General features: G+C 37.3%; 1 protein-coding gene and 1 long non-coding RNA gene across 3 annotated transcripts in view; one reads left to right on the top strand and one right to left on the bottom strand.

Moving 5' to 3' along the window:
- The window catches only part of LOC136339727 (uncharacterized), a 34,050-nt gene extending 28,841 nt beyond the window's left edge, over window positions 1-5,209 (top strand). For both annotated transcript variants that reach the window (XR_010732197.1, XR_010732196.1), the window contains exons 2-3: window positions 3,968-4,050; window positions 5,041-5,209. This is a non-coding gene — a long non-coding RNA (uncharacterized lncRNA). The remainder of the gene's footprint in view (window positions 1-3,967; window positions 4,051-5,040) is intronic.
- Window positions 5,210-11,004: 5,795 nt separating this feature from the next.
- On the bottom strand, window positions 11,005-12,084 carry LOC136339748 (uncharacterized). Its single transcript, XM_066283198.1, has one exon. The coding sequence runs from the start codon at window positions 12,082-12,084 to the stop codon at window positions 11,005-11,007; it is 1,080 nt and encodes a 359-aa protein (XP_066139295.1).
- Window positions 12,085-13,030: the final 946 nt, after the last annotated feature.

The raw sequence follows: 13,030 nt of genomic DNA, 5'->3' as shown, positions 1-13,030 counted from the left end.
AAAAGATCTGATATTTCGGATATACATCCACTTTGATTACTTGAAACGTGAAGAGTTGTCCAAAATGGTCAGACATGAAAAAAATTGTTATTAATCCAATTTGTATTGATGTTAATGAAAATATTATCGATCTGGATGGTCGTGGAATGTCTGGCACTTTTTGAACTAATCAGTTGAATTTAAAATAAGAAGGACCTTTCGTCCTCCAAAAAATCCTCGTTAAAATCACTATACACTATTACTACACATGCATCCAAAAGTTTCAAACATTCATATTTCTCATAGTTCCAGTGGTATTTTTTTTTCATGGGCCTCAACAAGGAGCGAAACTATTGTAACACACAAAATTTAAATTAAAATTAAACAAAGAATTAAAAGAAAATTTGTTATTTGATACCATCAATTTTACATTAATTTAAATTAATTTGAAATAATTATTTTAAGAAGAAAATGTTACTTTACTAAAAAAATAACATGCTGTATTATCTCCATGGGTCTCTATGCAAGCTCGCAAACGATTTGGCATGCTGTCAATCAAATCGTTTGCAATTAGCCAACATGGTATTGAGGAATTGTTCCCTATTCCCCATGCACAGCGTCTTTAAGTTCCCGTAGGTTAAGAGGTGGACTATTCCTTCTCCTTATGCAGCTTTTTAATATATTTCACATATGTTCTATGCAAATGATATGATGGAGAGTTGGCAGGAAATGGTAATATTCGTATTCTTTCCTTGTATTCAAAATAATTTTGTACTGCGGTCGTTCGGTGAGAAAGCGCATTGGCATTCAGAAACACAAACACTTCATCAATTACACGTGCAACCTCTTTGATGCAAACAAAACCACAGATTTTTTGCTAAAGGATTAGTAAAGGAGTATTAGCTCCTTTCCTAATTTCACCTGAAAACATAACGCTTCTATCCTCGAAAGGGATACGGGGCAGACATATTTCCAGCCGGGCTTGTTTTCCCCTTGAGTCCTAGAAATCGGCGTTTTTCTTGAATCAGAAGCCAGACCACTTTTAGGGTCATCGGAAACCAGAGGTATACGTATTGTATTCCTCAATATTCAAAATTTTTGGACACGTGTATATACACATCCGATGGAATACCATTTTGGATATGTAGAATTTCGTCGAAATTTTCATTGAGAAACCTATCGAAAGATTAGTCGATATTGCACTCCCGAGCATAAAATTAGGATCACCTCGTAATTTTGCATCGCATCGGAAAAACGGGGCTGGAATGCGGAACTTGCGGAATCGACAATTCCGCGGAATACTGCATTTTCCGGTGCCCAGTTTTCGAAACTCAAAGAAACGACTTGCAGACGTGCGTGAGCGCTTTAACTCTAACTTCGGAGTCACTAATTGAGGCGATGCTCGAAAGTAAAGATAAATGGAACAAAGCAGCAACGCCACTTCCGAAATGGAAAAAGAAAAAAAAAATTGAACGCGGCATTCGAGACGCACAATCCTATGGAGTACGGAAAAAACCGGCATTATTTAACATCCTTAATCCAAATAAATACAGTCCCAAAGTCCCAAAATAATTTTGCTATAAAAAAACAGAAAGAAAAAATAAAAGAACACCGGAGCCTCCAGCGACACCGATGCATTTATCTCCCAGGGACAGTTCCGGGTCGGCGAAAGTCACAAATGGAAATCCGAGGATTTTCAGTGGGTAGGAGCTTCGGCGAATCCCACACTATCTAGCCACCAGAACAACAGGCTGGTTGCCTTTCGAAGATTTTTACCTCGTGAAAAAACCTCGTCTTTTGCATTATTATTATAATAGCTGATGGTTGAATCAGTGTTTTTTCATCTGTAAAATAATTTACTAACTTTTAACGGTGATTTTGTCGTGATTGCTCGAATCAAAAGGAATTTCTGTTTTCGCTGCAAAATTTATTATAATAAAAACAATAAAATTGCATACACGCATTTATCCCGAAGACGAAGGTTTTTTTTGCGGACTTGAGCACCCAGCGTTTCCTCCTCTAGCGGTGATAAGAGCGTGCAGACGACGAGGCATGCTTCGAATCGGGTTTTGCAACACATCCTGCGGAAGATTGTTCCATTCCTGCACCAGCAACTCGCAAAGTTCTCTGAAATTTCTAGGAGCACCCATATGTCTCTGTAAGCTTTTCTTTATCTCATCCCAAACATGCTCTATCGACTTCAAATCCGGAGTTCAAGCTCGTTAGGTCAATCGTACGATTTAGAGCCCGTCAAGAAAGCGGAAGCTACGCGAGCAGCGTGGGACCGTGCATCATCATGTATTTCTCTCCAAGAATGACTACAAACAGTACAACATGGCTTTTCGAATCTCTGTCAGATACCTGTAGGCATTCGGAGTCTCGTTTAGGATGAAGACTAACTCCATACGAACTTCAAAAGAAATTTCTCTTCAAACCATAATTGAGCCTCTACCAAATGAAAGCCGTTTAACAATATACGCTTAGTTATACCTCTCATCTGATCTCCGCTACACTCTCATACTTCTCTCTGAGCACGTAAGAGAAAATCGATATTCATCGCAAAATAATACGCGATCGCAATATATTATCGTTCAAGCCAAATGCTTTCGTGCAACATTCAACATATTCATCCGGTGCTCACAAGAAAGTGGAAGCCCTCAAACTCTAGATCAAGAGCATAATTTAGCAACATGAAATCGCCTCCTCACGGTCCACTCACTTCCTTTTACATTTCTCATTTCTCGCAGACGAGTCTTAAGGGAAATAGCTGTAGTGGTTCGATTCCTCAAAGCCATAGAGAGGAGAGAGCGGTCATCTTTAACTTTTCTAGCTCTTCCTCGTCCCAATCTGGGTCTTCGAGTGAGCAGCTCACTCTCTTCATACTGTTGAAGCGCTCCTTGCAAACTAGATACATTTACTCTATGGGTCTTAGTATCTTCGCGATGTCGGTGACCAACTTTTGTAGCCGCCATAATTCCTGTCTCAATGACAGAGATTCATGGGCATTTTAACGAAAGAAGAAAGTGACAGTCGTAGTGAAACCAGTCGTAGAAGTTGCAATATACAGGGTGAGTCGGGAGGATCGTCCCAAACTTCAGGAGCGTGTTGCACATGAAAAATAAATGTAAAAAAACTCAAATGTTGTTATCCGATTTTCGTTTGTGTACAAGTTATAGCGTAAATAATTTTTTTTAACTAGGATTCTATTTACCATAAACGTACCTTTTTTGGACGTTGGATTGGTCGTGGTGGCCCTATTAGTTGGCCTCCAAGGTTTCCAGACCTCACACCACTAGACTATTGTTTGTGGGGTTGGTTTAAAACTGAAGTGTACAGAATAAAAGTGGACACTCAAGATGTACTAATTCAACGCATTAGAAATGCTGCAGCTGCTATTAAAGAAAGACATGAAACAATCAGGAGCGCAACGAATGCTCTTCATAGACGAAGCCGAAAATGTTTAGAAGTTAATGGCATTTTTTTTGGACATTTACTATGATATCCAAACGTTAATTTATGGAATTTCTTATGAAATTTATAATTTTTTTAAATTTTATGTTTAAATTTTATTTACGCTATAACTTGTAAACAAACGAAAATCGGATAACAACATTTGAGTTTTTTTACATTTATTTTTCATGTACAACACGCTCCTGAAGTTTGGCACGATCCTCCCGACTCACCCTGTATAGGTAAAGATACAGAACGGAAAAATGCATTTCAGGAATTTTTTCACGGGGTCGCTTTTTTGTGGAACGTTCGTCGAGACATGTCATTATTGTTTGAGACCGTTTTTGAAGAGGAGTCACCCTAATCTGGAAAATTGCCTTCTGGGACGTGTTTATACAAGTTAGGAGGAATTTTTTAACTAACCCTAATTGTATGCGCGAGAGTGTATATTCACATTAGTCCCCTAATAGGGAGCCATTTTAATTACACAAAATTTACACAGCTTTTTAACTAAAGAAATTTTACTCACTTGTTTCAGCGAATCCCACGTTATCTCGGATTATTAGGGGGAGTGCCTCCACCACGCTGGACACTTCTTAATCAACAACTTGCCGATGAAAGGTAAGACTCAACAGGCAGTTTTTCAATGTCATAACTTTATAATCAGTCTTGGGCTTGGTTCCCAATTCCTTCACAGCATGAATTTACAGTCTTGTTAGTGGGAAACTTTCTGTTCCTAAAGACTCAATCGCCGACATTCCCTCCAACTTTCTTACATTCGGAAACAATTCGTAACACAAATCTCGTTAAACAGAGCCCCATATAAACTTGCCTGGTCAGTCCCATAAAAAATGCATTAGGCCAGATATTACTCGATAATCCTGCAACATATCGCCAGACAGAGCGTTTAATCAGCTGTGATGGATAACCGAATGTCAGTCCCTAGTGAGATCAATCATATTGTTAGGGAGAAAAATTTGATGTGCTTCGTTTGCAGGTGTTAACTTCCCAAACTATGATTCGATCGTCCTGCTAGAGCGAATTATAGAAATCCCTTTGTATCCTTCATGTAAAAGGAAGTTAAAACGAATTTAATAATCGCCATAAAACCAGTATTGCGAAGGTTTAAAGCGTTGCCCAAACAAATAAACCGAGCCCTTGGTAATATAAAGCTTTTATAAAAATGTCACGTGGAAATTAACACCCCGACAGCGACCATAGAGAGAAAATTTCACCGGATAAATAAATAAACTGGACAGCAGTGGCAATTTTTCAAACTACGGTATTATCTACGCCGTAGCAACAGATATTTTTCAAATCACGGATGGTCCACGTCCATTTTTCTCCGGCGACCTCGCAAAACGTTGCCATTTGCCTAATGCAATTTTTGCCGCTCGCCAACTCAAACAAATGTAACCGCCGGTAATGTAACCGGAGTAATACAGTCTAAATCATTTATGTAGGTACGTCGAATACATACGGTCCGATGCCAATATCCGGAATGTTCGTTATAAATTTATTATGAGGGAATTTTTGCAAGAAACGTGTTATACCAACAGAACAAAAGTGAGTTCTACATTTTTTTTTTTTTTTTTTTTTTTTTTTTAATAGAGAAGCCACGCATTGAAATCAAGAAATACGGAAGGGAAAGGGCTCCGCCAGAGCCAAGAAAAGGTCGACGTCATCACCACGAGTCTCGGACCACGATCTGCTGGGTGAGGACTGCGGGTTGTTTTTCATTTTTACACCGCAGGACCTGATGGTGGTGGTGGTGGCCAAAAGTGTGGAACGTTCCAAACTTATAGTGATTTCACATCGAAATATTGATTATCAATAAATAAACATGTGATGCAAAAACCCAAGAATATTTTCAATAGTATTATCGGCAAAAAATGTTGAAAGCACTTCTACGCATGTTAAATAATGAAAAATAATAATCCAATCTGGACAAAAATATTAAATACTTTGCAGATTTTATTAAAAACCAATCGGAACATTAAGTAAATTAATATTTAATAGCATATCCTTGTGGATTTACAACAGCGTGATATCGACATTTCATTGTGTCGACTAGGTTTTTGCAGATAGAAATGGGAATTTTCAACAATTTATCGTGCAGCGTTTTCCACAATTCATCTTGATTAGACACATTCTTGTCTCTAATTTTTCGTCTCAGGTGTTTCGAGATATGCTCAATCACATTTGAACCCGGTAAATGAGACGGCCACTCTAAGCCCGCAATTTGATGCTCTACCGGCCGATTTTTAACTAGATGGGATGAATATTTTGGGTCGTCGTTATGGTAAAAACGCCGTATTAGTGGCATCGACTGCAAATGGTATCATATGTTGCTCGATAATCCCTTTATACCAATCCATAATTCCGTCAATTTTGACCAATGGTCCAATGCCGGATCGCAAAAAAAACATTCCCACGCCGTTACAACTGTTGTGTAACATCACTATTTTCGACTGTTGGTTTTCGATACTTAAGATCGAGAAGCCCAACTCAAACGGCCGTCGAACATAAATTTTCCCATCCGAATCAAAACGTTTCATTTTAGTTTCATCACTAAAAACAACAGTGCGCCACTTTGAAGGAAGCTAGAATAAATTTTCCTGAGACAATTTTATTCTTGCTTTTTACTCTTTTTAAAAATGAATGGTTTCTTCACTGCAATCCTTCCCACCAAGCCCATTTCACACAACTGACGACTTACAGTTCGATAAGTTATAGCATTGTTGATATTGTTGCAAATTTCCTTCTGAATAACCCCAGATGGCTTTCGAGGATGTTCAGTTGATTTTTTTTATTCATCGATCACTAACAATATTTATTTTTGTTGGACGTTGAGGTTTTTGCATTTTTACAACATTTTTTTACACCTTCAACAGTGTTCTTTTTTTTAAAGGATTTTGGAAACAGCCCCTTGACTAATTTTCAAAGTATTTGCAATTTCTTTTTGGTAGAAAAATATTTTTTTTTTGCCATGACACGTATAAAATTCACCATAAAATCACACCGAATCACTGAGAATGCCCGTCTAGATAACAGAACTACATAGTATTCTCCACTATTGTCGAGCAAAAAAAATTGGGTTTAACAATATCATTTTTGAAAACAACATTCCTAAGGCAAATATCACATGATAAATTCAATAACATTTACCTTACCCATAAACTTTGAGGGCAAAAGCATGAATGATTAACCAAGAAGCATTTTCCTTAAAATTATTCCATACTTTTGTCCGCAGCTATTTCTGGCATATTTTGAATAAAAACGCCCCGTATATTAGTAGAAACTGAAGAAAGTCACTGGTCTTATTTTTGGGACACCGTAGGTTGGATTTGCTGAAAAAATGTTGGTTGGCCAACACCTTCGGTAGCTTCATTCTCAGTTAATAGAATACCGATTATCATGTTTCAGGAATTCGAATTCCTTGTTCAAGCTATAAAATTAAGAAAATTAGGACTTTGTTCATTTCAGCTCCTTTGTAGATTTGCTTTTAGCTTTCTTTTCCGGACGGAATCTTACACGAATTAGGATAAAAAAGGGGAACCCTTTTTGTGGAGGAGGAGGGGTCCCACGAGTAGTGAAAAAAATTGATTTGGGAAACGAAAAGAAAGTTCGCAATTCAGTTTTTTTTTAATTCCTTCTAAAGTCTCCTGAGCTTTAAGAGATTTGTATGGAAAACTTGTTATAAAACTTTGGGGGGAAACTTTTAGATATGGTTAGAATTTTCCATGAAGTCTCTTCAGGGATCTGGAAGAAGAGTATAGACTCAAAATAAAAAAGTCTTGAACGGCTTTACTATTGTTTTTTGATCTAGAGAAACTGCGTGAACTTATCCTGTCAAGTTTTGAACGGCGCTATGAATTTTCTGTGGTTAAAAAGCGAGCCTGAAGAGTTAATCTTCTTAATTTCTTCAACTAAGCAAGGCTTCACGCAGTCTTTTGGCAGTTTCGGATGGAAACTACAACGGTACTGCTTTGGACAAAAACGTATCTACCGCTCTGCAAATATATTTGTTTTAAAGTACCCGCTTTGAAGGGTTCTGAAACAAGGCAACTATGAAAGTAGTTGAGGCAGCAATCGAAGAAACATGAAGTTTTTCCTAGAAGCAACGTAAAACCTTAATAAATATCTGAGGTTTCGAAGCTATCTTGACTATTATAGATGCAGAATTATGATATATCAGAATGTCTGAAGAATGTAATGCAATTAATGATCGAGTCTGCTCTGTCGCAATGGAAGACCTAGAGACCTTAAAATTTCTCGGTGACTTGGTGAAACCATTTATTTGTTACCAAGTTAGTATACCCTTGACGAGCCCATCAAAGGACCCTTGACGGCTACCTCTGGTGGGTCATGCTCCACTCCTGTATTGTTAGGACCATCCAAATATTTGTTTCTAAAGCCAAACGAGTCACTTTTAGAAGATTTTTTTTAGTTCCTTATAGAATATGTTATTTTTTGATCAGGCGCATATAAACCGTTTGATTTCACGATTGTTTTAGAAGGTCTTTTATTCCCTTCATGTAAAATGTTTCTTCATTCTCTGCAATTTTGAATTCCTAGGTCGAATAACAGTGATGTTGTACTCTTAAACAATTCGCTCCAGTCATCCAAATTACTTTTTGTTAAAATTGAAATCATAGCGAAAATTCCCCCTTACAATAAAGGAAAACAAACCTGGCCATATCACCGAAGTTGAGTGAAGGAATGATAGTCAAATATTTATGATTCCAGCATACATGCAATTTATTGTAACGGCGTTTTCCCCGAGGAATGCCACTTGGATTTGTAATGTGGAGAACTTACTACAAATCTACTCATTTATTTATACAGTTAGAGTAGATTCCGTACATTGTACTTTCTGTTGAATAATCTATGAATTTTTAGCTGTCCCATTAAAACTGGCCTGTTTCGTCGTTTATTACTGTTGGTCTGAGAACGAAATAACTCATTCTAATGTTTACCATCAGACACCCGAAGGCGAACCCCTTCAGACTGTTGGCGAACTGAGTGTAATCTCCCCAAGCTCGTTCAAGTTCGACGAAGATTTGGAAATGGAAACTGAAATAAATAATCCCCACGAGTGAACACAAAAGCCAACAAGTTCCTTCAAAACTTTCCATATAAAATAAATCTTTGAAACTATCGGGCTAAGTTTTAATACTCCAATTTGTCTTCATTACAAATGGAAATGCAATCAACTGTTCGAGGGAATAATTGGAGAAACCCTTAGACGTGGCAGAAAGACTTTCTGTTCCTTGTGGAATACGTGTCTTAAAGCTAAGAATTTGGGTTGTCGATCGCGCGAAGGTTCGCCCTTTTGGGGCTCAAAAAAGCGCCGGGTTTTATTATTTTTTTTTTAACAAATTGATTCGGGTCTACATTTAGGCAATTCCTCATTTCAATGTAAATAGATCTTTATTGAGAGGCCTGCGAATTCTTCGCTTTATAGAAGACTTTTCCTGAACCATCTTTAATGGTAAAAAATCAAGTGTCTTGCGTTTGGGTATTAAGAGGGCGTCAATATTGCCTATAATAACTTCCCATGCATGCTAATTATTAAAGAAATTTATAACCTAACCTGAATAGCCAGGCTGCAGCCACGCCTCGTCTGTTCCAAGTGAGGTACTTTATCACTTTAGATACCAAAAAAAGTTAAGTAATTCTCCTTACTTCGCGAGACAAGTTTTTGCCTTAAAAGCAATCTCGAAATGCAAATGGTATTTAGGCAAATAGATCAGCTCTATAGCTGACTATAAATTGTCAGTGGCAGATAACTGAAGATGTCCGACAGCGATAAAATTTACGAACTTCAAAGAGAATTAAAAAAAAGCTGGAAAAAGCACCGTCATTAATAACGGGAACCCAAAATCAAATCTTTACACATTCATTACTCGTTTCCAACCCTTTTCGCCCTACCTGTTTACATGGGGGACAGGAGAGCATTGTGGCCTCTCTAATTTGAAACGTTTGGAGATAAATTGATAGGCGTTCGGATAATGGCCTCTTTAACATATTTAAAGCATTCACCAGAGATAGCGTTCATTCGGAACGTGTGTGATTCGGATTTGTATAAAATGGTCGAATACAATGGTTGTCCCTGTCTTTGAAGTGCCTTCCAAACCAAGCGAAATGTCAAAATGTTTTTGGCTCGATAAATATCCGTGAAATATGGCAACGCTGATGTGAAATTTGCAACCAGGCCCAGCCATTAATACCAATTAGTCGTAAATTCTTAAACGGGGCCTGCTGATATGCCTTTTGCGAAATTAATAAGAGGCTAATTAAAATGTATACCGAATGCTCTTAGACCCTAATTATAATAACGCACTTTAGATAATGAAAATTCCAGCCTTCCATATACTTCAGGATAATTAATTCGATGTACGAGCTCGCTTTAGCTTAAATTCGGTTAACAATATTAGAGGTGGAAGATACTTTAACATAACACTGAGGTTTTGTACGTTTTCTATATTGCTCAATACGGATTTCACAACAGTAAGCAGTTATAGCCACATCCTTCCTTTAATACAACGAGAAAATCTCGAAAAAGTTAGTGATAAAGGAACTGAGATTTTCTCACAGTGACGTCTTAAGCTAGGTCTCACGATTAGATTTGGAGAGAAGTGTACTATTTGCTGCCAGGAGAGATTCACTTGAATTTAGGAGAATAAAGAGGAGATAGGTGCATTCGGTTGTTCAGTCCTGTGGGAAACTTTTATTATTAACTATTATTATTAACTTTACGAAAAAAATGTATTTTTTCGTAAAAAAAAACTTTAAAAAAATATTACTTAAAAAAGTGCTTCAAGGTCTTAAACCCAATATAAAATAATCAGACATCACATTTTTGAAGTTGCATACCAACTTTCTTAAAAATAGAAATTTTAGTAAACATTTTTATTATTACATTATTTTAAATTAAATTTAAGTGAAACATTTAATTTAAAATTGTTTAGATGCAAACACTTAAATTATTTAATCGTTCTTTCACAGGGAAGTTTCATGTGTGTCAGAACATTTAACCCTTACGGGAACGTCAGAAAATTTGGTTCCAAAAAAACAACGCTTCATGCCGCAATACGTTAACTATTAGACGGCATCTTCAATGTATTTTCAATGGAAAAGCAACTCGCACAGACTCAAATACTCCTTGGCCCGTAAGATCTCCCGACCTAACCCCTATGGATTATTTCTTAGGAGGTTACTGAAAACTAGCATAGGTTGTTTTAAAATGCTGACCATTTGGAGTGAATTATTTCCGAAGTATGTCAGGAAATTATGCCAAATGTGGTAATTAACGTATTAAGGAAATGTGGTAAAAGAATGATAAGAACTTTTATAAGAGAAGGTGGCTAGGTCGAAACCCTGTTGGAGTGATTTAAGATTGAAGTCGATAATTCTAACTAGTTATACAAATTATTGAATATTCGCCTTTTCCCATCAACAAAATAAAACATTTTTTTTTTATTATTATTTTTTTTTATTTGATATTATAGTGCCTCGACTGCGTTGGTCATTGGCACTCGGTACGGTGTTTTACATAATCTGTAACTTACACTATATACAATTATATATATCAATGTCTTTTAGAAAGTCAATGACGTTTCTTTGATTTTCTATCGTGCTGAGATTCTCTCGTAGATCCGGTTTTATTCTATGTAGGGTTCGGCATTGGCTATATTGGGGGCAAATTATCAAGATGTGCTCGCATGAAAGTGGTGTATTACAGGTTATGCAGTTAGGGGGCGCCTCTCTTGTCATAAGGAAGCCATGTGTTACTCTGGTGTGACCTATTCTGAGCCTTCTGATGATTATGGTATCTTTCCTATTTAGCGATGAGTTGTTGGGTGGTGATCTTGTGCTTCCTGTCTGTGCCAGTTCCGGGTTTGATTGATTCCAGGTGTCCAGCCATTTGGTTCTGACTGATTGTTTGAAGTGACTTATTAGGTCACCAGGGGATGATATTTCAGCTGTTGGAGATTTTCTGGCGATAGCATCTTTCGCAGCTAGGTCAGCTTGTTCATTTCCTGGGATACTTCTGTGAGATGGGATCCAAATTATATGGATTTCGCTGTGATATGTGTTGAGGACTTGACATATGTCGTGGATTTCTTGCACCAGTCCGTTTGTAGAGAATGGGTTCTTAATGGAATGCAGGGCCAACAAGGAGTCTGTACAAATACCTATTACTTGACCTACTTCGTTTACAGTTTTTAAGGCCTGAAGGATTACATAAAGTTCTCCGGTGTGGATGCTACAGTATTTGGGCAGGGTGGAAGACCACAATATGTTATTTGATTTTATGGCCGCACAGCCTACTCCTTGTTCATTTTTCGAGGCGTCAGTGAAGATGGTGATATTGGGCTTGATTGTATGCATGCTTTGCATAAATGATTGATTGACGTCAGAAGGTGATGCTTCTTTTTTGCCATGGTGTAAGAGGGATTGGTGGGTATATGGGATGATTTTCGTCCAGGGGGGAGTCATTGGGAGATAGCTAGTATTTGTTGATTGGTATTCGACATCTTCCAATAGTCCACATAGAATTTGGGGTACAGAGAGTGGGTGTTTGCCGGCGGGTTCTAATGGCGTTTGCATATTAAAGAGTCTGGAAGTCGGATTTTTCGGGCATGCCATGATTCGGGCATAATATGCTAGCGTCAGTTGCTGCCTTCTGAGCGAGAGGGGTAGTTCATGCGCTTCAATGCAGAGTAAGTGGGTTGGGCTGGATCGAAATGCACCTAGGGAAAAAAATAAAACATTGTTATGCATTAATAACTTATTTCAGTGGCGTAATTGTTATGAAAACATATTAAGAGACGAAAAGTTATCACGTCTTCAATAGACGAGACATAAATTGCACTATTGGAACTAACAATAATAACATTTTCTTGAATAAAATTTATATTTTCAAGAAAATTAGTATTCGATTCCTGAAATATGATGTATGAATATTATTTTGTTTTAATTTTAAGACTGTGCAAAACGTTTTATGAAGAATAACTTCCCACATGATTCTAACTTAATTAGACATACCATAGAATAATTGTTTAGATGCTACAGAAACTGTTGATGGCTTGGATCGTAAACTTCATCCGCGCAAACACTTCCTTGTTAAGTTATAAGTGTTTCTAGTATGCATCTTCTATTTAGGGCCCGCAGGGAAGTTTCGAAATGAAACAGCATATTTCTAGAAGAAATTTCAAACCCGCGATTGTTATTCACAATTACGCAAACAGCCGCAAAAGAGTCTGCACATTGACTCCATCAAAGGGCAATTTTTAAATTAACGGTTATGGAAAAAAATCATATTTCTCCTGTCGCAATGGATCGAGAAAGTACTACAATATAGTTTTCCTGCAAGCTGTCCTTTCAATATCACGACTGGAAAATAAAGTACTTATGTCTTTCAAGGTGTTGCAGGCAATTTCTCATAAATTCTGACATAAATCAATGGAACCAAACATATATTAGATATTTCCCATGGTTTCGGATGGAATAACTTGGAAAGTCTGCTCCTTCAACAACAAATACCAAATGATAATACAAATTACAATGTTTCTATGAATCAGTATTCTATTTT

The sequence above is a fragment of the Euwallacea fornicatus genome, chromosome 6, assembly GCF_040115645.1.
Source record: "Euwallacea fornicatus isolate EFF26 chromosome 6, ASM4011564v1, whole genome shotgun sequence".
In the NCBI taxonomy this organism is placed as follows: Eukaryota; Metazoa; Arthropoda; class Insecta; order Coleoptera; family Curculionidae; genus Euwallacea; species Euwallacea fornicatus.
The sequence above is the reverse complement of the archived record's forward strand: the minus strand, read 5'-3'. Positions and strand labels throughout refer to the sequence as shown.

Excerpts from the sequence above, each read along its gene's own strand:
- LOC136339748 (XM_066283198.1), bottom strand. The coding sequence starts at position 12,084 with ATGGCATGCCCGAAAAATCCGACTTCCAGACTCTTTAATATGCAAACG.